Raw genomic sequence first — 26,628 nt, 5'->3', positions numbered from 1 at the left:
GCATCTGTATGAATGGAGTTTTTGTGTTGGAAATGATGTAGGTGTTATGTTAAATATTTTTAATGTGTAGTAATAATGTAGTAAACACGTGCAGATGATTTTAAAGACGTGGCAGGAGGGCTACCTCTTTGGATCATAAATTCCCCTTTCGACTAAAGCTCCCATCCAGTCGAGTCACAGGAGCTGCAGACACAGACACCTCCCCTGGCTGCTTTTTCTTTTTTTTTGACGACAGCCCCTGAAGTTTTTAGCAGAGGGAGACTGGGTGCATGTGAGTCTGCACGTAGCATTCAGACCCAGACGGAGGGAACCAGTGTTTAACCAGCAGATGGCCAACAGAGCTCCGAAACAGCGCCGATAGGACGAAGCACCTTCCTCTTTCCAGAAGAGACTCTGACACAGGAGCGGAGGCTTTCCTACCAGGACAGGATGCTTGGGACAAGGTAAATGCTCGCCCCCGAAACCACACTGGATTCCAAAACATAGCATGTCTGTGCACCGTGTGCATATTTGGTGTAAAACTATCCAGCTCGTTTATCGTGGAACTCCGTTAATTCCATGCTGTTTGACCGGTGTTTCGGATCAACTGGTTTCCCTGCTAACCGGTGATATACTTCCTCTAGCGTCCGTCGTTACAACATATATTAAAAACACTTCAGAAATCTGAGGCTTTCCCGCAGCCGCATTTACAATAAAGTAACGAAGTTTTATGACTTTTGAGAATCTTGTTTTTTTAAAATCTGTTGTTATTAGCTGCAACAAACGAACACTAAAGGAAATTTGTCACCAGTTCACAAGGAGACCAGTTCATCCGTTACACTGGCAAAAACTTTACTTCCATAGCGTTAGCTATAAAATAGAAAGCACATTTTAAAGCTCTGTGTAGGTTCACGGTTGCAGTGTCTTGTCAAAGTAAGTAAATTTAACGCTGTTTTGTCAGCCTAAATGCGGAAACGAGGAGTCGAAACAATCAGAAATGTGGACATTGTGAAGCCGCTTCAGTGTTATGGAATGCTGCGTGGGATGCTGCCGTCTAATCTGCTTACTTCATGTTTTGTCTACATTCTGGATAAAAATCAATATTCTTTGTCATGTTAAATACCAGGAAAAAAGCACTGTATGCGGAAAAAGAGTCACATTGTCCTAAAACTTCGCTGCACATCCTTTAAATCTCTTTGCGGGCTAATTAATTTAACCTGAATGAGTTTGGGGGTAAACACAGCACTTTATCTTCCTCTTGGAGAGTAAAAACCCCCTGCTGATCGACAGGTTTCTGGGTTCATGGACGGGTTACTGCAGGCAAAAGTAGCCTCCATTGGGTAGCATGCAATCCGTGTAGGAGTCTCCCCCCGGCGGGGAGGGGCGAAGACGTGGCAGTCAGTCCTCTTCCATCCAGAACTCTCCACAGATTCACTCCCAGAGAAATGGACACGCGGGATTTTAGCAATGAAATCTTATCATACAGTCCTATCAGTGTAGCAGTGTAAAGTCACACATGTTCAAAACTACATAAAGTTTTGAACAGAGTCCTTGAACAAAACTTTTAACAATCAGAATTTGCAAAACTTTATGATTTCATTTAAAATACCTAGTAAGACCCGGACTTGGTTTTCAGATTATTGCCATTTATGCACTGTAGCTGCTTTATCCAGTTCAAGATTGTGGGGAACATTGTACTTTTTAGTATTTTTTTTTTTTAAACATACAAAATACAATGCTTACAAATATATTGGATAAATACAATCCAAGCCCTCCATCTTTTTCTCCAACAGATCATCCTTGCAACAGTATTTCTGTACCATGCACTGAACAGTCTGTAAATAATCACATACACATACAAATTAACTCGATTTGGCCAAAAAACAAAACTAAGCAAAACAAGAAAACTTTTGGAATATTTGCTGGAAAGAGAAAAGAAGTGACATCAGGTAAGAAAAAGCAATGCAATTGCAAAAACTAAATATGCAAGCAATACTAAGGGGTCATTATCACAGAACTAAAATATCTTTTGCATCTATTTTTTCTATACAGCTTAAAAAAGTTGCCATGTAACATAAAAATTCATTTTCCTGTGGTCTCAAATGATACATAAACCCTTTGATCCATTCTTTAAAAATCAGTGAGAAGCAACAGCTATCACATCTTTCACTTGGTGATTGATATGCATGTGTTTTGGAGCTTCGCCGAAAACTGTCTTTAATTTCATTTACTTAAGTTCTATTAAAGCTGAACATCTTTGGAGGAAAAACTATGATGATCTGGCAGGCTAGAAATTAATGCTACTTTTCACTGCAATTATAATTATGCGGTTCTGTGGGTTAATCTTATAAACGTGTCTTAACAGACTTGCACCCGGCACAGTTTAAGAGGTCAACAAAAGCACTTTCAGGCCTTTTTTGAAGTAGTTTGAACACATAATGCCCACAGGTGTGTCTGGCATGTGAAAGATGAGGTTGTTAATGCATTATTGTGCATTATTTAGCACTTTTGCTGCCACTCACTTTCATGTTTGCTTGACACAGGGAGTGAAATTATCTCATGTATAGCTTTTATGTGACATTATACCTCTGCAAAATTATTATAGAAGACAGACACAGTCATTAAAGCGGTAACAGTAATTACACACTTCTGGGTTTTATCCTGGAAATCAAAATGTGGGAAAGGCATATTTAAGGTGTTTTTGCTGTAAATGGCTCCACAGATCCTGGAAGTACAGTGCTTGCAGTTTGGGTTCATAGCAGCTTTGTACTTCCCTGTGTGTTTGTGTGTTTTACTATCTTTTTTTATTTACTTCACCTCCTCCTCTGGCATCTGGTGAGCTAAATTGCAATCTCATTTGAAAAAAGTCATATTTTCAGACTTGTCCTCATTGCAAAAGTCACAACCTGCCCAAGCTTGTTGTCTTGCCTCCAGTGAAAGGCTTAGCAAAATTACATCGAGGCATGTTTCATGCCTGACCTTTACTTTACCACTGAGCTAACGTGAACGTGCACTTTTAGTATTGATTTAGTATTTCACAGCAACAATAAGAATATAGAGTTTTCTTTCTTCATCGATCAAAGCTCATATCATACTTTATTTTTAAACTTTATTAGGTGACTTTATACCTGTAGAATGCTTTCACAGCTGCACTTTTTGGACTGAACCAGTTTCAGAACGGTGCAGCAGGAAAGGTGCGATCGCTGCAAATGGACACACCGGTGCTGTCAGGCTGCTATTGAAAAAGCGAGTACCTCACAAGTCTGAGCGAAAAAAGCTTTGCTTGTCTCATAAGCTATGTGCTGCAGCTTGTTGTGCGATTTCATCTCTCACACACACACACACACACACACACACACACACACACACACACACACACACACACACAGTGAAGGCACATGCCAAGAACCCTGGCCAAACACTGAACCACTCCAAGATTCAATGCCTCATTGATTCCTTTTTAACGTCGTAAAACGTGCTGCTACCTACAGCTCTTCAGAGCACTGATGTGTGTGTTGTGTACATTTAATAACAGGGGGATCAATTGTGCAAGGAAGAAGAAAACTTGATCATGCGAGCTGCAGAAAGTATTTTGTCGAACGACAATGGTAGCCACGTGTACAACGTGTCCATGACCGACCAGAATCGACTTGATTCACATGGTCAGTGATTTACAAACCTGCTGCTGAAGGGTCCAAACCCGTCATATTTACATTTACCCTCCTCTGTCACCTGGTTCAGATGGATGAGTTATCAGGAATTAATGCAATAAACACATTCATTTGAATTGAAGTGAACTGAATTGAATTGAATTGAATACACAGAGAAACTCCCAAATGACCATCAGGTCCTAATCATTAACATTCTCGCTGTGAGGAAATCAAAATAAGCATTTATCGCCATGCCGACTGGTTTTACTGGAGCCGTGATTCTTCTGGAGCGGCTTCTTTTCTCCAAGTAAACTTTCCATTCGGAGCACTTTTATGACAATGTGTTGTGCAGACAGCTGACTAAGTTCAAGCTTGGTTCTATTTCCATGCTCATTTGTAGGTCAGTTGGTTAGCAGAGTGTCCCACATCGACATTTCCAGAAACTTCGTTCTGCCACATGGATGCTGTGACGTTTGTCGCTGTGCTTATTAACAATGTTTGAACCCAGTTTTATATGTGTACATATGTTGTGTTGTTAGCTGGTTCCTCCACCTCTCAGGCCACAATCCCTTTCATAATTAACGGCTGTACCGACTCTAAAGCTAAACCACACATAGTGACAGCAGCCGCAGATTTATTTTTGTCTTTTTGTGGTGTTTGAAGGGCTGCACGCCTAAAAGGCTTCAGGAAATTCTTACAACAGTTTTAGTTTCAGCCTTCAACTCCGTCCTTTCACTTCGATTTTTGAAGAATATTGATATTGCTTGGTGTTTCAAGCAAAAAGATATTCAGTGTCGGTACGTGGATTATCTGATGCACTGTTGTCATCTGTGATACCACATGAAACGATGAAAACTTTCTTCTCTTTCTCCAGGATGGAGCTGCCGTGTTGGGGCTTCCTGTTGATGAGCTGTCTGCAGTCGCTCTCAGCCCACAATGACTTCTTCACTTCGATAGGTAAAAACCCTGCCCATTTTATATCAAGTAGTTAGTCAATATTGCGTATGTTCTCGTCGTGTGAATCATCTTTCACAGCGATGTCGATAAGTTTTCAGATTTTAATGCGTCAGGGACGCAGGATGCCTATCTGTCAGCATCACCGTTTCATTTGGGTTTTCTGTTTCGTTTTCCTCAGGCCAGATGACAGACTTGTTGTACACTGAGAAAGACCTGGTCACCTCTCTAAAGGACTACATCAGAGCTGAGGAGAACAAACTGGAGCAGGTGAAACGGTATGTTTGGACAAAGGACTCAATCATTGATTGCAGCATTGATCCACATCCCAGTACCAAAAGAAGCTTCCGCTGTATCTTCAACAACTCATCATTGCTTTCGACTCTGCCCTCTCTTTTTGTTCCAGGTGGGCTGATAAGTTGGATTTACTGACAGCCACGGCCACAAAGGACCCTGAAGGCTTCCTGGGCCACCCTGTGAACGCTTTCAAACTGATGAAGAGGCTCAACACGGAGTGGAGCGACCTGGAGAGCCTGGTGCTCCGTGACACCACCGACGGTATGAACGAAGGAGGCCGGGCTCTCAGTATCTAAAGCTAGAGCTGTTCAGTTCAGGCTTCTCAGACGCTAAACAAAAGTGTTGATTTTGGTTTATATGGTACTGAAGTCAAGGGCTGTTTATTGTGCTACACATTTACATTATTGTTATTAAAGCATTTTGGTAAAAAATAATATATTGATGCTAAAATCTACTTAATTTTTCACTTTGTAATTACAATGCACACTTATTCTTTTGAATCCATTTGACTGGTTGCTTTATAATTTACAGAATATCCTCACTCACTCTTTCTAGGTTTTATTTCCAACCTGACTATCCAGAGACAGTACTTTCCCACGGATGAGGACCAAACCGGAGCTGCAAAAGCTCTCCTCCGTTTGCAAGACACCTACAGACTGGACACCAACACGATCTCGATAGGAGATCTCCCTGGTAATCCCTAAATCCTGATGTTTTTACACTGATCTGGTACAAAGTTTAGCTCTCTAAATGGCTATTAGATATACGTAAACAGAGTTCCGTAAAAATACGGTGAATGATTTCTGTCACTTCATAAAGATTGCTGTGTGTTCTTGCTCGTCTGCACCAGGAGTGAAACACAAGAGCCTCATGACAGTGGAGGACTGTTATGAGTTGGGGAAAATCGCCTACACCGACGTGGATTATTACCACACCGAGCTGTGGATGGTCCAGGCCCTCAAACAGCTCGACGAGGGCGAGGAATCCCCCATCGACAAGGTGACCGTGCTGGACTACCTGAGCTACGCCATCTACCAGCAGGGGGAGATAGAGCGAGCTCTGGAGTTCACCAAGAGGCTGCTGGAACTGGAGCCGGAGCACCAGCGTGCCAAGGGCAACCTCAAGTACTTTGAGTTCCAGTTGGAGAAGCAGAAAAAGACTGAAGAGCAGGAAAGTCAGAAGGAGGCGCAGCGGGAGAAAAGAGAAACGCCTGAAAAGAAAGAGAAGACCAAGTCCCAGAAGACGTTTTCTCTGATCCCTGAAAGAAAGAAGTACGAGATGCTGTGTCGTGGGGAGGGGATCAAAATGGTGAGGAGAAACTCGGAAATATCCGCGAAGAAAATTTCATTTCAACCCGTATTTCGTCACTCAGTTTCACCTGACTTCCCCCCGCAGACGCCCCGCAGGCAGAGCCGGCTCTTCTGCCGCTACTTCGACAACAACCGCAGCCCCCACTACGTGCTGGCGCCCGTCAAACAGCAGGACGAGTGGGACCGGCCCTACATCGTGCGCTACCTCGACATCATCTCCGACGCGGAGATGGAGAAAGTCAAGCAGCTGGCCAAACCTCGGGTAAGCAAATCAAAACTCCGCACTTCACCAAGCGAGAGGCGGCTCAGCTCCCCGGGTAGCTGAAGGTCACATCTGGCACGAGACGCAGACGTGCACATCTGCACGGGCGTGTCTGTGGGGTAAATAATGTCCCTGGGTTCACAGCTGCGCAGGGCAACCATCTCCAACCCCATCACAGGAGTGCTGGAGACGGCTTCTTACAGAATCAGCAAAAGGTAAGACGGTCTGGAGGAGACGGACGGAGAGGAAGGACCACCCGGCGTTTTTACCCCCTTTTCCGCCTCAAACAGCTCGTCCCATCTCTTCGTCTCTGTCCATGTTTCTGCCTCTTCCAAGCTTAAAGACTCTTGAGCTGAAACACAGGATTCAGTTGAGAATAAAATATATATATTTACGCACCTCCTGCAGAGAATATTAGTTTCTCGAGTGGAATTGATTTCGGGTGGAATCTTTCTTTTCTAAATCGGACATGTGAATGTTTCTGCTCAGGAGTCTGCTACAGAAACGTAACACAAGAAACCAGAGGAGGGCCCGTGTGTTACTGTTTCTGCTAGTTAGTATTAACACAGCTGCTTTTGAGAGCCAGGAGACGAGGCTTTCGTCTGGATTTTATCTTTGCCTCATGAAACAGTCTGGTTCGTTTTAGAAATAACTTTGAAAATTAGTGACCGGATCTTTTCTCTCTCTCTCTCTCGTGTGTCTTTTCCTAATCTCCCCCCCCCATCCTCCTCCTCCTGTGTGTCGTGTTCTGTCGTCCTTTTTTCCTTTCCTCTTCTTATTTCCTCGCGCCCCACCTGCGTGTCCTTGTGCTGCGGGAACTACTGTAGCTAAGGCGAGCCACGGTGCATGACCCTCAAACCGGAAAACTTACCACAGCCCAGTACAGAGTCTCCAAGAGGTAAGGGGCTACGGGTTCACGGCGAAGGTGTCGAGGCCTTCTGCACCTCCCTCCCTGTCTCACCTGATCTTTATTAGCAATGAAAACACTCATTTAGCCATTTATTGTGCAAACAGGAAAAAAAAAATTGAAAACTCACAGTGGAGCTGATTTTAATCTGGGTCAAACTAACTTCTGCTGTTGGTGTGAAATCTCTTTACCAGCTCAGGTTTATTGACACTTTATGAAACACTCGTCTCTATGCCTCCAGGACGGTTTATAATTCCAGCTGTTGGCATCCTACTTCGCTTTATACCTACAACATCAGTAAGAGAGATTAAGAAACTTCCTGACAGTTAGTCTGGATAAAGATATTTGTTGATCACTGTATTCTGCAATGTGGAACTTGATTTTTTTTTTTTCAGTAGATGCATTACTCAGAGTGAGTTCAAATTGAATCCCTGAAATCCAGACTTTGCAGATAACTAACAAGCCCAGGTCTTTTTTGGTTTTCCTGTCCTTTGTAATTGAGTGAAGGGTGTGAGGGTTTGGTGTCCCTCTGATGTTTTTATAAACGTGCGTGTCGGCCCACTTGTGACTCTGCATCTACCGAGTCTCAGCAATGGAGGGAAGAGCGTAGTTTGAACTCCCGTTGAACTGCCTGGAAGACACAGCAGAGAAAATATGTTTTGGCTCAGATTAGTTTGCAGCATTCTTCGACAAATCCAAGTCACGACCAACACAAGCTGGATGAAAACGATGACTAATCTCTTTCTCACAGATGCAGACATGCGACTTAAAGCCGATTTTCAGAAATTTCGAGGCTCTCTTGAGGAAACGGGTGGAGTTATTCCTCGCTCATTGAGATTGTTTTGATTGAGTGTGATTTGAATGATTGTTTCATCTGCTGTTTTTAAAATATATAAAAGGAAATGAGTGAAAATATTTAGTCTTTATGGATTGTTTACACCCATACCCAGAAGTGTCCCTCACCCTGTACCCCGAGCTGATTGGAGAGTCTCAACCGGGCAGTTTCCTGTCTTTTGTTCCTCTAACCTCCGCTTCTCTTTTCTGTCATTTGTTATTGCTGCTTAGTTTTCAGCAGCACTCTTCCCTGCATGACATGTCTGCTAAGTCACTTCACTGCCATCTTGTGGACATATTTATGAATTACTAAAAAAAAAAAAAAAGAACTCTCCACGATAAAGCGTGTTGCTCTTTGATTCCAGTGCTTGGCTGACCGGATATGACGACCCGATGATCGATACGATCAACCAGAGGATTGAAGATCTCACAGGGCTCGAAATGGACACTGCAGAGGAGTTACAGGTAAATATCTCTTCTTCTCCTTCTCCTCAGGCAGCCTTCAGTTTACTGGAAGAGACATCTCATCTTGTATGTTTTTGTGTTTAGGTGGCGAACTATGGTGTTGGCGGACAGTACGAACCTCACTTTGACTTTGGAAGGGTATTTGCTGTTCCCTAAATTTATTGTATTTGTCCGGAGGTGTTAAAAGGAAACACTATTGATCTCATTGTGTGTTTTATTTTTTTGTCTCCACACAGAAAGATGAGCCAGATGCTTTTAAAGAACTGGGCACTGGGAACCGCATAGCAACGTGGCTCTTCTATGTGAGGAAACTGTCCTTATAGATGCATGAAAACCTGAAAATCACGTATTTTTGAATGTTTTCATCCAGATATTTCATTCACTAAAGATACTTCTGAGTAAACTCTGGATTTACAAACTGAGCAGTTGTGCTCTGAACTGTTGTGCACGTAATGTTATTATAACAAAACGGAAAGTAAACAGAGTGCTTTGTTTGTGTCTGTGCCGTAGATGAGTGACGTGTCAGCAGGTGGAGCCACAGTATTCCCTGACGTGGGAGCAGCCGTTTGGCCGATGAAGGTCAGCCGAGTCTAAAGTAGCATTATTATATGGACATTTGCTGTTGTCTGGTCCAAAACACACTCATGTTTGTCTCCTAACTTGTCCTATATGTGTGTGTGTACCTCAGGGTACAGCAGTCTTCTGGTACAACCTGTTTCCCAGTGGGGAGGGAGACTACAGCACCCGGCATGCGGCCTGTCCCGTGTTGGTGGGCAACAAGTGGGGTGAGTTCCTTGACTTGAGCTCAGCGGCTTCAGCTTTCACAATATGAATATTCAAATGTAGTTTGTCCCAGTGTTGCTAGCGTATCCCAGACCGTTCAACAAGAGGGAATCACATTCGTGCTGTCTGAAGAGAGTTATCGTGTTTCTTTCTGTATTTAGTATCAAACAAGTGGATCCACGAACGAGGCCAGGAGTGGCGGAGACCTTGTGGCTTAAGTGAAGCTGACTGATTTAAAAAAAGACCCCTGCTTGCTCTCCTCTTCCTCGTGGACCACCCTGGACCCAGAAACACTGCTGCAGATCACAGAGGACACTTACCGAGACGCTGGGTCCAAGCAGCTCGCTCTATGTGGTTTTTACTTCACACCAACTTCACTCCCGTATCTTTCTTTGCACTCCAAAAAGAACCTTAGGTCTGTTTTTAGATGAGGACTCAACCCACTGTCTTAACTCTTCAGTCTGTTTTAAATATGCAAGATGTTTGAATACTTCTTTTCTTTCTTTTTTTTTAAGAAAACATTTTTTTAAATAATTTAATAAAAAAAAAACAATTTTACTTGAGTTTTACACTTCTGTTGTTAAATTACCTGCACGCAGTTTGAAATGCAAATATTCTGATGAGCGATTGCTGGCATCATATGTTCACATCAGGATGCAGTTTTGGGCCCAACTAAAACCACTTCTAAATCGCATTTGCTGTTCATCATCGTACATCACACGTGCTGCAGGTTTGCCTTTGCGTTGCTCTGTTTTTCCTCTTATTTGAGCACTGATTGACACATTGACCATCTTACTCCTAAATGCAGAGTACATGAAAGCGCCTGGCCACATTTAACAATCACCCCTGCCAAAGGTTTGATTAATTTTCAGAAAGTGAATTATTTTTCCAGATTATGGTGTAAGCTGCGACAGAACATAGGAATTTAGGGATAACAGGTTTGCCCTGCTGATCGTACCTTCAGAGTTGGATGAGACTTTGAGAGGTTTCCAAAGGAAGCAATATTTTATTTATGTTTCCAAACCAGTCTGTGTTGTTTTGTGTCCTAAATAAAAGTTTGACCTTTGTTTTTTTCTATAATAAAAAAATGTTTTATTGGTGAAAGAAGCCCATCCAGCTGCTGTCCGTGTGGGTGGGAGATATTTCTTTGGGGAGGGGGAAGGCGCTGGGCCGTCACGTGACTGTCCAGTACTAATCACGCCGCCGTTTGTTCATCTGTTGTAACCGGGGCCAGACGTCTGTCAGGTCGGGAGGACAAGGGCGAGCGTGAGAGAGAAAGAGAAAGAGAAGCAGCAGCTCGGAGAGAAGAGAAAGTCAGGCGACTATCCCGTCCTCAGCTTTACGCGTTGTCACCTCCAAACCCGAAAGGATAACACGCAGTTTCGAGACACCGGCGCGATGATGATGACCCAGGTGGAGACCACCGTGCACTACGACAACGGCTACGAGTACGACTACATGATGCAGGAGGACGAGTGGGACAGGGACATGCTGCTGGACCCTGCCTGGGAACAACAGCAGAGGAAAGTATGTCCTTTGAAAAGTCACCTAGATGTGGAACGCTGTGCGTAAAGTAGCCGTGCGTAAAAGGTGCACAAGGTTCACGCGTCACCGGTGTTGTGCTTGGTGAATGTCGTTTCCATGAAGAAAAAAAAAAAACCTCCCTACACTTTCAATTTGGTGTGAAAGGTTAAAAAACAAGTCTTCTCTTTTGAAATTCATTTCTTTTTCGTGTCAAGTGGATTAAAAATACCCGACAGTGAAGGATGAAGATCTTTATGTCCTAACCTTTAATTCTGCATATAACTGTGATGCTTTTGTGCATCGTTCTTGTTATTTTGTGAAGTAGGTGGTAATTGTGCACCCATGCGCAAGTAATAGATTCCTTATTTGCGCAAAGATCAGTCGATCACGCTGCACATTTTTATCACATCAGCATGCAATGGTCACAATGCGGTCCATCACTCAGGTTTATACTTTCACACTCTTCTTGCACATTTGGTTAATTTCCGTCCCCTAACACTACAAACGATCAACTGTGGGACCCTAACTGTTCATTTTTATTATAATTTCCATCTCATTAGCAGTTTTTTTTTAGTTAGTTGTTTTGAATTTTCTCAGAATGCTTCTGTATTTGTTCTGGTTTGGATCCTGTGATGCATTAAAAGGCCCCTCATCCTGTTTTAGTGTCTTATCCATCTCTGTGTTCTCATGGTTTTATAACTTTATGGTTGTTTTCTGTCTGTACCACAGGATTGCTCGTCTTTGTGATCTCTTAGGAGATCCCTTGAGATTATTTTGTATGAGGTCAAACTTGGTTGTGGCATGAGGGCCTGAGCTCCATCCAGTGGAGCGTTGGACATCCTGGAAGCAGAATGTTGTCTGCCTATATTAAATCTAAACTTATGAAAGATAAGAGCTGGGCCTGGGTAGTTTCTCCAGACTCGACTCAGTCCAGGTCCAGGCAGGGAGGTTTGACGGACGGATGCGGTGGGTACCATCTAACAATAGCTGTGCCTTCCAGCGGCTTTCCAGACTGCCTCTCCACTGATACGTGTGGAATGCAAGCTGTCAACAGATGCTTCCAACACATGATGACGCTCTTGGGATTAAAATGGACGCTACAGCTAATTTTAACCCCGGGACCAAAAGGCATTATAGTAGGGTTAATCCAGTGTCCTTGGAGCGGAATTCTTTTGTTTATAGAAACCGCGCAGAAATATCGTACCGGCTCGACTCGATATAGCCTCCGACTCCCACACAGCCGGTTGGTTTTAGGGCTTTAAAAGATGGCTTGGGCCTTAACGTGCAGCCCTTTGCTCAACTGGAAGCCATCAGCTCAATGCCCTCCTCTAACCTGACTATCTCTGGTCACACGCCGGCGAGGTCTACACACACAGAGCCATTTTCCAGCATTTAACTTTATACTGATTATAATTTGGAGTTGATGAGTGTTCACCGGAGTGTGTCTCAGCTCTGTCGGCAGCTGCTCTCAGTGATCCACAACGACACAGCGTCACTCATGTTGCATACAGTTACAATAATCTGGTGCTGCTCTTTGGCACTGTGGGTATGTGGTCGGTTTATGTCTCAGCTGGACACTCGCAACGGCCGCTAATGTTGTCATGAGGCTTTTGTTTGCTCAACGAGGAGGGGGGGGGGAGCTTTTCTGAATAAGTTCCCCTCATCGAGCAATGGTGTGGAGGCTTATTTCAAATCCCAGTAACAGCTGTGGAAGCTTTTGTCTGGTGGATATTAATGTGGCGCTGCATATATGGCCCTCTTTTATATCCATTACCTGACCCAGACAGGTATATCAAGCAGATTAATGAAGCCTTCAGTTTCCTTGTCTGACGTGGAGATGGAAGGTTGTGTTTCATTCAGTGGAAGTGTGAACAGTGTTTGAGATCGGTAGTACTTATGCATGCGTAAGTTAACAAGGTCTGGCCTTCTTGACAGGCTTCAGACTGATGTAGCGTGTATTTTCCATCCTCTTCCATCCTCTCGCCTCTCCATTGGGGGCTGAAATGTATCAGTGAGTTCAGTGACAGGGTTGGTCCTCGCTGGATGTGATTCATAAATATTTTTAGGTTTGCTCGTCACTGAGCGGTAGTGCTGGAGCGGGAGGCGGGCGGGCTCTCGGGTGGGGGCCTGGAAAGAGGGCTGCAGGGTTTTGTGTCTGTGACTGAGTCAAACTGGGAGGACCAGGAGAGCAGCAGCTCAATGTCACTTCCACCCTGGAGACCCACTCAGGGGGGAATGTGAAGGCCTCTGCTCTGAAGCCGATCAGGACCGTTTCTGCACCTACACCCAGAGGGAAAGCGCAAATGAGTGATTGAGCTGCCACATGCAGAAGATCAGTGACTAAATGTCATCGTTTTATATTCACAGAATGAATATAAGGTATAAAAATACATCATATTAAGTGCTCTTTTTTTAGATAATGAAACCATTTTTGTCTGTAGTCTCCATTTCCTATAGTCTAAAACAGCTTCTACAGTACTTTATCAGACCAATCAAATTTAACTGAAGATAGTTTGCACCGTCGCCTCATGGAAAGTTCAAATGGCGTGCAAGTTTGCGTGCTCTCCCTGTGTGTGTTTCCTCTGTGCGTGACCAGTGAAGGATCACTTTCTCTGGTGATGTGTCCGGGGTGTATCCTGCCTTCATCCATCATCTGCTGGGATCAGCTCCAGAGTATAACTACGTTAACTGTCATAAAGCGATATGGAAGATGGACTGATGGATTGATGATCATTCAAATTCAGTCGCCCGTAGCTCTCTCAACGATAACACTAAAATCCGCTGAGTAAAAATGAGTGCGTGTCTAATGAACTACTTTGTGTTTATAGTGAGTGTCACTATTTTTGACGTGAAAACTGTGGTCAAATTCTAATTAAAGTCTAAAAACATGAATGCATTCAGTGAAATCACTAAAATTGCTACTGAAAATGTGTTTACCATGAATCCATTGACCCTTGTTCGCCATTTCAAACATTCTTATCAGACTGAGATCGTGCAATTCAGCATTGTATCTATTGGTGTTTTCTTACCTCCTAAAACTTTATAATAAAAAAAAAGTCAATGAAATACTTGAATAATAGCAGGTAATTCTAAACTGCACAAATACCTTCATTGACTTTAATCCCTCTATAATTTTAAAGTGCGCAATAAGAGTCAGACATTTTCAAATATTGGTGTTGCAGTAAGGATAAAAGAGGAAAGTGTCGGTTTACGTTGTACATCTGTGTTCTTGTAGACCTTTGGCGAGTGCTGAGTGGCTCATTAGTTACCTGAAACCTGAAACTTCATTTGAAGCTGATGACAGTTTTCATCTTTAAGTGTTGCCTGTAAATTTGCCAGCAGGTAACAGTTATGGCATATTTGAAATAGCAAGTTTTAACACTCTCGTCCGTTTGCTCCCCCCCCCCCCCCCACCCCCACCCCCACCCCCCCACCCCCAGTCCGTCTTCATTCCTCTGCACCGTAATGAGCGTGACCTGGAAGGACTGCGTACATTTGCTGCGATAGAGCTATCTCCACGCAGCTGCAGCATTATCAGCATGTCATGCAGCGAGTGGCAACAGAGAGTGACGTGAGGGGAAAACTTGCTCTGCGTCCCACGTGACGGTTTCAGCCGTGTTGACACGCTGAGATGATCTGACTTTTTTTTTTTTTTCCCTCCGGCTCTCTTATCGTGAGGCATAGCAGAGCCGTCTAAATTTAACACCTTATATCGGCTGGAATGTGGCCTGCGGTCGGCTCCGGGCCTTTCATCCGTACAGTGCCGAGCGCCTGCGAACTCCGCCGCTGGCTTTGGAGAGAGTTTTTAAAAATAGGAGAAAGACAATGATCCTGTCTTAACTTGATTTACAGTATTTCAGAACCACATGGGGGGGGGGTTATATTCACGCTGAGCGGAGTTTGGAGGACTATAGAGGGAAAATCTCAAACTGGACACAAAGAGGTCACTGAAGGTTGACCTTAGAATGTAGCACTGGGCGCAGAGGTCAACTCTGATTCGGTGGAGTCTTGTGGTGAAAACTTGTTAAGCTGCAACGAGCTGTAAAGATATACATCGCCACAGTGTAAATCCACACAAGGGGAAGTATTTTTTTTTGTCCTTAAATGGACCAATAATCGGAAATGATCCTCTTAAAAAACTGACAATGAGTTGAAATGATTGGCAATCATAAGCTACAATTTTTAAAAAAAAACAAACTGCTTTTATATCCTCTGAGCACTCTGCATATTATTGGTGATATTTTAATGAATCCCAATCCCCTGTGTGCCAGACCTTCACAGCCTGGTGTAACTCCCACCTGAGGAAAGCCGGCACTCAGATCGAAAACATCGAGGAGGACTTCAGGAACGGACTGAAACTCATGCTGCTGTTGGAAGTCATCTCAGGTCGGTGTAACAGACGCTTAGACATCATGTCATAATTTTCATTTGTGTCTGACCCTGTGAGGTGTTCTCGTGCTTTCAGGCGAGAGGTTACCCAAGCCGGACAGAGGCAAGATGCGTTTTCATAAGATCGCAAATGTCAACAAAGCGCTGGACTTCATCACAAGTAAAGGAGTGAAACTGGTCTCCATTGGAGCTGAAGGTACGTGAGCCACTTCCTGTGGTTCAAACAGATATTAAAGGTGCAGGGTGTAGGATTAAGTGGTATTTTGCAAATACATTTTTCATGTGCAGAATCATTCCTGCACAGATTGTATCCGTTTTCATAAAGTGTGTACTGTATCCTGGTGTTTGTGCTTCAGAGATTGTGGACGGAAATGTGAAGATGACTCTCGGAATGATCTGGACTATCATCCTCCGCTTTGCCATTCAAGACATTTCTGTGGAAGGTAAAATAATCTCAAAAACTGTTGTCTGTTTGGGTTGGAAGTGTCCATACTTCCTTTTCCTTCATTTATTCTGTGTGGTTGCTCCAATAACTTGTTGAAAAACTTGTATGTTTTGTCTCAGTGTCTCATTATGTTATATTGCTCAGATAAAGGAACATTTTCATGAAATATTCCATATACTGGCTCAATCCCCACAGCACATCATGTATAACTACGCGATTAGTGATTGGATGCTGCACTTTTTTTTTAAATGTTGTTAGTGCCGATAACACTTTAGAATAAATGTTGCAGACCATGTAAAATCAGACCCTCAGGCCAGACGATATAATAAATATAGAAAAAATATAATTCCATGTTTTGAATTGGAAAAAAAAGACAACTATATGCATATCTAAAACTTGTTTTAATATTTAGGTATTATTATACTTACACTTTTGTGATTTGCACTCAGAAACATCGGCCAAGGAAGGTCTTCTTCTGTGGTGCCAAAGAAAAACTGCCCCCTACAGGAATGTTAATGTTCAAAACTTCCATGTCAGGTGAGTGTTATCCTCTAAACACCGAGTATTTGTAATGGTGATCTATAAAACGGATCGCTTGCATGTGTAGATATCGCAGTAATTTAGCTATTTATTACTCTGATGTGGAGTTTTGTGACTGTGAGGAGTGTGAGTGATGGATGCTGGTGGGAGAGTGGGGGGCCAGTGAAATGCCGCCGGCGGGTGCTGCTGCGCTGCGAGAGGTTGATGCTGGAAGTGGAACTGACGTGTTGGTTCTCTCTGCTTATTGGTGAAGCTGGAAGGACGGCCTGGCCTTCTGCGCCCTGATTCATAGACACAGACCTGACCTCCTCGACTACTCTAAGCTCAACAAGGTGTCGTGTGGTTTCACCCATAACCAGGGTGCTGTGTTTCAGCCTCTCACACTAACACACCGGTTCCCACCAAATTAACCCTTTTGTCACTGTAGAAATGACACAAATGACAGTGTGGGTGACTTTTGATCATGAAGGGTTTTCTTCCTCTCTGCTAATACCTCACTGGCAGCGCACCAGAGGTTACCTGATTGACTCTATTTTAGTTTTATCTAGACAAGGTGTCGTTTTTATGGCATTTTTGGATCATTTACAAAATAATGACTTTTCAACAGAATGAAAAATGCAATTGTTTTAAGTGTGTTTTTGTTTCTTCATCCGCCCCATTGCATTTATTTAATTTTAAATATCATTTGGGATTTTTCTCTTGCAATTACGTGACTTCTATTGTGCATCAGTAACTTAAAAAATGCAGAGCACACTCTCTGTATTCTTATTCAAATGTTTTAGCTCAAGAATCGATTTATCATTTAAATGTTCTGCTGTAATAGACACCTTCAGTCAGTGCCTGTTAATCACCACGTGGGGGCCTCAGTGAGTTGCAGAGCAAGAGGTCCTTTGCTGGCAGCCCTCCAGTATCTCACCTTTTCCTCCTGGAGGGAGGCGCTGTCTGAGAAATTAGCAAAGGCCAGGGTTGACACAGAGATATTTAAGGCACAATTTTTATTCATTAAGACTCAAAAACAGGATAAATCTTTTAAGAAGTACAGTAAACATACTTGAAAGTCTTCATGCACAGTTCACCTGAAGTCAGAACATTTACCTGACACAGTTCAGATGTGAGCTGATTGTGTGAATGCACAGCAGGAGAACACCATATGAAGAGGGACATTTGTTTTGGGAACGGACACTCGAGCTTTTCAGCGCACAACTCAGTGGCCTGACTCCCAGTTGACCCTGAATAGTCACGGAAACATGAGCCTAGTCCCCACAGAGCTCGGGCTTATCTTCACCTCTGCTATTGTCCAGGCCATCACGTCGTGTTCCTCACTTTAGAGGCTGTCCTCATCAAAGTCGGGAAGATGCCCATGAAAAGATGACTGCGATACTTCTCTGTCAAATTTTAAGCATGGCTTCCAGGACTGTGTCAGTTTTCAGGGTTAGGGAAGGTTATTCAAGGCAGAGGGGGTGGCTCACACCAGCAATATACTGTACAGTGTAACGCAACATCTTCCTACGACTTTCCACTCAACATCTTCCCTCTTTGACCTCTGTATTCACACACTCAGTCGCACCTGGACTTATCAGTTCTGCTCCTGCTTCCAGGAGACAGTTGCACCAGGCAGCTGCTGAGCCCGGCTCCAGGTGAGCGGTTTCGTTAAGCCTGCAGTGTTACACAGACTGAGCCGGCTGAGGCAGCCCGACTGAGGCACACACTCGCACACGCACACAGAACAAACCTGGGAAATCCTTCTCTCCACCCCTCATCCATTGCATCAGTTTGCCGTCCATCACTCCATCCATCAGTCAGTCCTGCGCCGGGTCTGCGAGCAGCTGGCCCTGTCATGTAGTGTGCCATCCTCCATCCTGCAGCATTAGCCCACGGCAGAACTCAGACAGGGACAATAGTATCGGCATGATGGCATGATCCCTTTACCCCACTGCACTCTCACTGACTACCCCATCAGCGGCGGGGCGGGGCTCGCCGTCAGCTGTCGTCTCGGTGCACCACTCGCCTCCAAACACTTGCTTCAGTCTGTCAGTTACTGCCACGCAAAATAAACTCGTATTTAAAACGCCACAGGATTGCACTGATTGATGTTCATCTGACTCATAAGTCACTTTTTATTTTAATTAATGATTGAAAACATCATAAATAACACATCATAAAATAATTATCTGACAGCTGTATGAATTTGCTTGTCATTTTATTTTTTATTTTTCTCATCTCAATTTAGAATGAAATTTAATGACATCAAGCTTTATTTATGACAAATTTGGGAATATGAATCCATTTTAAAGCACCTTCTTTTCTCTTTTTTATTAGACTTCACCTCATGTGTTCTGTGAAAACATCAGTTTTATGTCTTGTTGAAGGAGATGGATGTAATCGATATTAGAGAGATATTAAATGTGCATGTAGACTATGAGAGCAGAGGAGGGCGATGTGTCCTCCGTGGCATGGAGATCAGCACAGTGGCATTTTAAATCCAGCATTGGCGTCCAGTGATGTAGAATTGTGTGTCTTTATTTAGGATGATCCTCTGGGGAACCTGAACCTGGCTTTTGACATAGCCGAGAAACACCTGGACATTCCCAAAATGCTGGACGCAGAAGGTAATAATGTTTCATGGAGTCAAAGTAACTCCTAATATGAGTTTTCATGTTTTCTTTGCAATTTTTTTTTCTGTTTACTGTTGGAGGTTGATTTAGATTTTCTCTCCTTCTCAATATTCCAGATATCATTAACACCCCCAAGCCTGACGAGAGAGCCATCATGACCTACGTGTCCTGCTTCTATCACGCTTTTGCTGGGGCCGAGCAGGTACCAGAGACGGACACTCTCACCTGAGACTTTCCCAGAAATTCCGCGTCTGTTTTCAGTCCAGATATTTTCTGTCTTGTGCAGATCATTGCATGCTGATCGATCGATGTGTCTGTGATTAAAAAGTGAAGATAATTTCACTGGACGTGTTCAAAGGGATCAATAGAAGCATGTTTTCCTTATCTGATTTAATTTCAATGTCTTGCGGTCCCAGGCGGAGACGGCTGCCAATAGGATCTGTAAGGTGCTCGGTGTAAACCAAGAGAACGAGAAACTGATGGAGGAGTATGAACGACTGGCCAGCGAGGTAACAATTATATAGTAAATATGACAACCCAGGAGTTTTTTTTTAACATTAAATGTCATGCATTGAAGTATAAGAAAGTAGTCTAATTTCAGCTAATATCTTAATTACCCACTTCCATAACTCCTTGCTGTGACCAGCTGGACCCATCTGCTTAAAAATCTATTATTCATCATGGACTACCTCCCCTTATCCCTGAGTTTTCCCCGTGTTTCCCAGCTGCTGGAGTGGATCCGCCGCACCACTCCATGGCTGGAAAACCGCACCCCGGAGAAGACCATGTCGGAGATGCAGCGGAAGCTGGAGGACTTCAGGGACTACAGACGCCAGCACAAGCCCCCCAAGGTGCAGGAGAAGTGCCAGCTGGAGATTAACTTCAACACCCTGCAGACCAAGCTGCGCATCAGTAATCGCCCTGCTTTCATGCCCTCTGAGGGGAAGATGGTATCTGTAAGTCGCACCTATGAATTATCTCTCTGGTTCAATTTATCGTGCAAATTGTTCAAAGCTTTGATGATTGTCACACTTTACGGAATATGCAATCAGTCAACCTTGAAGTTTGCTTTGCGTCACTTTTTATTATGCAACAGCAGCTCCTGCTGTCTTTGAAATGAATCAGTTGAAAGAAGCTTTTCTGAAAGTCCATTCCTTCAGTGGTTTTTGCTTTGCTTTGGTTGTGCTGGTAGGATATAGCCAGTGCGTGGCAGGGCCTTGAGCAGGCAGAGAAAGGCTACGAGGAGTGGCTCCTCACGGAGATCCGGAGGCTGGAGAGGCTGGATCACCTGGCTGAGAAGTTCCGCCAAAAAGCCACCAATCATGAGAACTGGGCCAGTGGTCAGTGGTCGTGATGTGTTTTGTGTAAAAATCAACATATTTAATACTTTTTATTCCTGACTTTCAGTTATTTTAAGGCTCTTATAATTTAATTAAGGGTTTTCAAGCAGTGGGCTAATTTCTGCTTGTGCAACTACCAAATGACGCCGGTAACTCTTACCAATTTTACCTAATTTGTCTTTTCTCTTTTGCGATCTTCAGGTAAAGAACTGCTCCTGTCTCAGAAGGACTATGAAACAGCCACTCTGACAGAAATCCGAGCACTGCTTCGGAAACACGAGGCCTTCGAGAGCGACTTGGCAGCCCACCAGGATAGAGTGGAGCAGATTGCTGCCATCGCACAGGAACTGAAGTATGCACTCCCAATCAGACACTTGCAATCAAGTAGTCATCTAGACTCAGGAAAGAAGAGCGAAGTCAACAGTTGTGTTTTCCCTTTGTGCAGCATTTCAGCTCTAGATAATGCACTGAGTGGCCTCCTTCCTTCACATTTTACACAGAATTAGAAGAAAGTTGAAGATAAACAACACAGAAAATGGATGTGATAAAAAGGTTAAAGTTATAGGTTTATAATCAGCAGCTTTATGTGGCTGTGGGATTTGCCACAGAGTGTTTCCTGCATCATATTTATCATCACTTTGAGAGGAGAGTGTGATGATTTAACAGACCAGCGAAGTGGCTGCTTGAGGGTTTTTGAGGTATAAGGAGTTTTAATGATTGTGGACCTCTTTTTAATCCCTCAAAATACACTTTTTTTTTTTTTTTGACCCTGCTGATTTTCTTTGTAGTCAGTGACTTCTCATTGCGTAGTGAGGCTTAACTGTAAATTGCTTTCCTCCAACAAAAGTTAAAGCGGCTTACTGCACCTGCATAAAGATATGACAGAGGGCATCCTACAGACTCTTGTTGGAGAATATAGCTGGTAGTGAACTGGGGCGTGCAAACTGAGGATTCAGGTATGAAATTACACCAGAGCATCAGGAGAGGCCTACTACAGATCACCATGGGTCTAACCCGCCACAAGAAAACAAGGTAACCGAGTCCGCATGCAGAATATGAAGAGTGATTAAGGATCAGCGTGATCATGCAAATGTGACAGTGATCATGCATATATGACCTCTGACCCCTGAGAAGACCAGAAGCAGGCCAGAGAGGCCCACAGGGCCCAATTGCCTGCCAACCCAAAGCCCAGATCCAAGCCACTCCCCCCCCCAGGCAGACGTCCACACCTGTCCAGAAGGGGGCAGTTTTTAATAGGAAGTAGTTCAAAAGTGATTAATCATATTTTAAGAAGCTTGATTACTTCTTTCAGTGAATGAGAAACTGGGAAGTGGTCCCCTGGCCGAGGGAAACAGATGCCAGTACATCTCTCTTCCCATCGCAGTGAAACAGTGTTGTGTGCTTTTTCTAGTGAGCTGGACTATCACGACGTTGCCAGTGTGAACAAACGCTGCCAGAGCATCTGCGACTTGTGGGATAAGCTGGGAACTTTGACTCAGAAGAGGAGGGAGGCACTGGAGGTAACGACTTGATCACGGTTCATCTGCAAATATAGCCTTGATGTTAAAGAGTTTTTTCAATTCATTTTCGGTGTATTCATTTGACATGTTTTTTGAAGCTGAGTATTTGGTCCGCAATGTTCAGAAGCTGCAATAAACATACAAAAACATCTTAATCAAAATGTTAACTCGAGCATGGTGAAATGTCAACAATGAGCTTAACAGTGAGAAGACAACTGACTGATGAGGAGAGAGAACTGAATCTCCTCTAAAGTTACTGACCCAGCATAGAAGTGTAAAATAGAAAGGGTGACGAGAGTAGGGGAGGCCGAAGTCCCGTACAGGAAGTGACTGGCTCGAAGCCCATGGGCCACTTCCTCTGATCCACGCTGGCCGCTCCAGACCTGTAAATGTGTGTGTGCCAGGGACGAGGGCCAAGGATTAAACCTGACTGACAGGGACAGGGGCTTGTTTCTGTACATCTTCCACTGCTCCACCGTACTCTGCTAACGGAAAGCACTGTCTGGAACAACCAGGCTACAAGCCAGTGCCGACCTCTGGACGAATTTTCAGACATTTTCAATGTGTGTTTATCATCCCAGCGTACAGATAAGTTGCTGGAAACCATTGATCAGCTGTTCCTGGAGTTTGCCAAGAGGTCAGCTCCTTTCAACAACTGGATGGAGGGGGCCATGGAGGATCTACAGGACATGTTTATTGTGCATACCATAGAAGAAGTCCAGGTGAGTAAATTGGTTTTTACCTGACATTTCTCTTAATTACAGTTAAATAAGAATGACAGATTTAATTGATCATTACTTGAAGATCGTATTATGTCTTAATTGTGTCCCCAGAGTCTGCTTGCAGCTCATGAACAGTTCAAAGCCACCCTGCCAGAGGCCGACGCAGAGCGACAGGCCATCATGGGAATCAACAACGAGGTGCTGAAAATTTCCCAGAGCTACGGGATCAAGGCCAGCATTATCAACCCTTACAGCACCATCACAATCGAGGAGCTCCTCAACAAGTGGGAAAAGGTATTCACAGATTTATTATCAAAGTAAATCTGCTGGTACAATGTACTGATGAGCAGAGCTGGACTGTGACAAAAAGAAAAGAAAATCATCTAGAACTGTGTGGTTTCACCTCTCTCTAGAGGGAACTAATTTTTTCTTGCAAAGTCACAAAAAAGTTAAAAGAACCTCATAAACAAACTGCACGGTTTCTTTGTTATATTTTGTGACAATGAGTTCCTTTTTTCTGAAGATAAACTCTTTGCGCTTAATAACTTCACATTATCAAACTTTTGTTTGCCAGTTTTTCCCAAAAGATGTGCTCAGCTCAAATACTGTCCATTGCTTCTAAGAAGCCAGATTCTATCTCACTATCTCAGCATTCGGTTTCTTTTTTTATAGATTTATCTTCTTCTTTAGCGTGACACTTTTATTTTTTGCCATTTCTTCTCCTGCTGTTTACTTTGTGATCTTACGCTTGTGCTCAACACAACATATCCTCGCAACAATGAAAAACATTTATATTTAATTTTCAATTTTTTAAAGAAAATATTATATTTTTAATGTAACTTAGTAGTTTTGTGACGTAAATGAAGTAAATAATGACTCATTGAAAATTAAAACATAAAAAATTATTATATCCCTAAAAATCAGAAGGGCCTGTGAATCTTGAGCGCCCCCCTGAGGAGGTCAGGCCCTCTGGTTTGGAATCGCTGATGGAGAACACACCAGAAACACACCCAAACCACATTATTTTGAAAGTCAAACTGATATTAGATGAGTATCTGTTTGAAGGTGATGAAAATATAAACTATAAACCTAAAAAAATGGCAAGTGGGACATTTTAAGCATGCTTCATTTAACCTTTTCTGAAGTACCATGTGGTAAAAGCATTGATTTGTTTTCTACTCCTTACCTAAAATTACTTGGAGTTTGTATTGGATTTAGACTGAAACTGTTTCTTTGCATATTTTTGCTGAGAGTAACTCGAGTAACTTGATCTCTCCATACCTGGAGCCCCACACTTTTGGAGCAAAAATGGGTTTTACCACAAATGTTGCCTTACTGTCGGCATTCATAAGACGGGGAGCGATCCCGGTGTTGGTTGACCATGTATCAGTCACAAAAAAAATTGCCCCATTCATTCAGAGTTTTTGTTCCAAATATACCAGCTAAGTGACTTTTTCCAAAGATTCTTGCCAAAAACACCATGATTGACTTTGTGCTTTTGTGCATTTTCTAGGTGAAGCAGCTGGTTCCTCAGAGAGACGGCTCCCTGCAGGAGGAGATGGCACGTCAGCACACCCACGAAAGACTGAGACGACAGTTTGCTGCCCAGGCTAATCTTATTGGACCATGGATTCAGACCAGAATGGAGGTTTGTTATCCAGAAGTTGTTTGCAGTTTGATGTTCAAGCAAACAAAACCATATAGATAGAAGGTCTTCAAAATGTAGTTTTTAATTAGGGAAGCGCATTAACGAAGGCTGTCGTAATATATGCACATTTATAACCAGATTTTTATCCGTACAGGAAATTGGACGCTGCTCACTGGAAATAGGTGGAACTTTGGAGGACCAGATGACCCAGCTGAAGCAATGTGAGCATGTTATTGTTGCTTACAAGCCCAACATCGACAAATTGGAAGGAGACCACCAGCTCATCCAAGAGTCCCTTGTGTTTGATAACAAACACACCAACTATACTATGGAGGTAGAACCCTCAGTATTTTTTTTTTTTTTTTTTTTTTTTGCATGCTGAAATTCATTAATGCTGGAGTAAATCTATTTTCTGTAGATATTCAATGTTTGTTCACGCTTAACGTGGACAGTTATCACAGTTTTTTTGACCATGTTTCCTTCGTCAACCACATCAACAGCACATCCGTGTCGGGTGGGAACTGCTCCTCACGACCATCGCCCGAACCATCAATGAGATCGAGACCCAGATCCTGACCCGAGACGCCAAGGGCATCAGTCAGCAGCAGATGAGCGAGTTCAGATCTTCTTTCAACCACTTCGACAGGGTACAGCACCGGCATCGTTTTCTCTCCATTTGAACGTCTGTTGTGTTGTTCAACAGTTACAGTGTTCTTATAAGCAAAATCGCTAAAGTGTTTGTCCATCGACCCTCTTCTTTGACTTGACTTTTTTTGTTTGTTTCCTGTTTCCAATGAAATTTGACCTGTGGTTGTAGAAGAAGAACGGAGCAATGGAAACAGATGACTTCAGAGCCTGCCTCATCTCAATGGGCTATGACTTGGTATGATATACAATAGAACACAACAAAATAGACATACTTTATTACTTTATTAATCCCAGAGGAAAAGTCTTCATGTAGTTTTTTTTTTTTTTTGGTTCATTGAGCAAACAATCCTCATTTGACTGCTGAAGAAGGCATACAGTAGCTAAAACCATATAACCTCTTTTTGTGAAGGTATGCATTGATTTTAGACAGATTAAAGGTGTCCTTATAGTTTTGCCCTCCACATTAGTTATTGTTTTCCAGTGGTCCCTCTGCCATAATAACTGGCCCACCTCTGATGTCCTTTGGTTCCTTCAATAGGGAGAGGTGGAGTTTGCCCGTATAATGTTGCTGGTGGACCCCAGTGCTACTGGGCGCGTTTCCTTCCAATCCTTTGTTGACTTCATGACCAGAGAGACGGCTGATACAGACACTGCTGAGCAGGTTGTGGCGTCCTTCCGGATCCTGGCAGCCGATAAGGTCTGTGTGTGTACTTGTTCTATCAATTACTGTTGTTTTCACCTGGCAAGTTGAACCTGAAATCATCTCCCTTCCACCTCTACAGCCATACATACTTGTTGAAGAGCTGAGGAGGGAGCTTCCCCCTGAACAAGCAGAGTATTGCATCAAGAGGATGCCACCTTACGCAGGCCCCGGGGCTCCGCCCGGCGCACTCGACTACACCGCCTTCTCCACCGCCCTCTATGGAGAGAGTGACCTTTAACCTGTTTGAAAACAGAGGTGTTATCTGCTGACCCCACCGCCGTCACCACCACAACTCCCCGACCCGCCCTCATCTCCAAAATTTAAATAAACGAATCTATAAATGCAAGGGGAATTGATTTGACACAGTTTGTCTGCAGTCATGCCGAGTATTTCTGGTGCTCCTGGTGCTCCTCCCTGTCCCATTTTGCCGATGCCCAGAAGGCAAATACCATTTGTTATGATTACATTTTATGAAAACAATGTTCTTTACAGTCATGAAATTGGCGGTATTACATTTGCGCACGAAGCAAACACTTGTGGTTAAAGTAAAAGTATAAGAAACGTTTCCCAACCCAAAATACAGATCACATGCAATTAGATCATTTTCCTCATAGCTCAAGCTATTTAAGGGAATAGTCCTGCTTTGTCATGCATTGCTTTGCTTCCTGGTTGTGCCTTTGTTTGAGGAAAAAGATGGGCTGAAATTAGTCAGTTTGGAAACAATTTGCTTCAGACCTACCTTTACCAGTAAACTGTGTGCTGACAAAAAAACCCCAAAACAAATATGCAGCACGAACAGAGGAAAATTGGGAAAACTCTATACCAGCAAAAATAAATGTTTACAAGTGTTCAGAGCTGAAATGCACAAAACCCAAAAGGCACCCTTTAGTATTAATGAGCCTTGTAAGGTGGAACAGCTTCCCCTTTAGCAACAAATGTAACATTTAGAAATTCTAAAAATAAACCCAAAAATAAATGCACAAAGGATGAGAGTGAGTAAGATCAAACGTGACGCAAAACCTCAAAGGGTTCATTTGTTGAAATGTGGATCAATACACAATAAAATTTTGTGGTAGTAGAAGTGTCTGTCTAC

The 26,628-nt window shown here is 43.3% G+C and overlaps 2 protein-coding genes across 4 annotated transcripts; both read left to right on the top strand.

The window, feature by feature from the left end:
- Nucleotides 1-257: 257 nt before the first annotated feature.
- p4ha1b (prolyl 4-hydroxylase, alpha polypeptide I b) lies at nucleotides 258-10,536 on the top strand. Of its 3 annotated transcripts, XM_030107258.1 has the most exons (15): nucleotides 258-443; nucleotides 4,504-4,586; nucleotides 4,765-4,861; nucleotides 4,990-5,141; nucleotides 5,436-5,573; nucleotides 5,731-6,188; nucleotides 6,276-6,452; nucleotides 6,597-6,667; nucleotides 7,285-7,350; nucleotides 8,559-8,658; nucleotides 8,743-8,796; nucleotides 8,895-8,960; nucleotides 9,169-9,237; nucleotides 9,347-9,443; nucleotides 9,603-10,536. In XM_030107258.1, exons 1-15 carry the CDS (start codon nucleotides 430-432, stop codon nucleotides 9,671-9,673), a joined length of 1,713 nt encoding a protein of 570 aa, XP_029963118.1. In that variant the 5' UTR covers nucleotides 258-429; the 3' UTR covers nucleotides 9,674-10,536. The 3 variants fall into 3 exon arrangements, with proteins under 3 accessions (XP_029963118.1, XP_029963116.1, XP_029963117.1); XM_030107256.1 differs by lacking the exon at nucleotides 6,597-6,667 and having other exon boundaries at nucleotides 7,280-7,350; XM_030107257.1 differs by lacking the exon at nucleotides 7,285-7,350.
- A 131-nt stretch (nucleotides 10,537-10,667) lies between these two features.
- Nucleotides 10,668-26,306, top strand: actn2b (actinin, alpha 2b). The gene is made up of 21 exons (XM_030107237.1): nucleotides 10,668-10,968; nucleotides 15,237-15,351; nucleotides 15,431-15,550; nucleotides 15,711-15,797; nucleotides 16,249-16,336; nucleotides 16,593-16,671; nucleotides 18,867-18,948; nucleotides 19,071-19,156; nucleotides 19,371-19,463; nucleotides 19,680-19,910; nucleotides 20,147-20,294; nucleotides 20,496-20,646; nucleotides 21,706-21,814; nucleotides 22,396-22,536; nucleotides 22,648-22,830; nucleotides 24,050-24,184; nucleotides 24,339-24,518; nucleotides 24,685-24,831; nucleotides 25,002-25,067; nucleotides 25,371-25,529; nucleotides 25,615-26,306. The coding sequence occupies exons 1-21, from the start codon at nucleotides 10,840-10,842 to the stop codon at nucleotides 25,771-25,773; spliced, it is 2,688 nt and encodes an 895-aa protein (XP_029963097.1). The 5' UTR covers nucleotides 10,668-10,839; the 3' UTR covers nucleotides 25,774-26,306.
- Nucleotides 26,307-26,628: the final 322 nt, after the last annotated feature.

Source organism: Salarias fasciatus, chromosome 13 (assembly GCF_902148845.1).
Source record: "Salarias fasciatus chromosome 13, fSalaFa1.1, whole genome shotgun sequence".
Classification (NCBI taxonomy): Eukaryota; Metazoa; Chordata; class Actinopteri; order Blenniiformes; family Blenniidae; genus Salarias; species Salarias fasciatus.
This window is presented reverse-complemented; position numbering and strand designations above follow the sequence as displayed.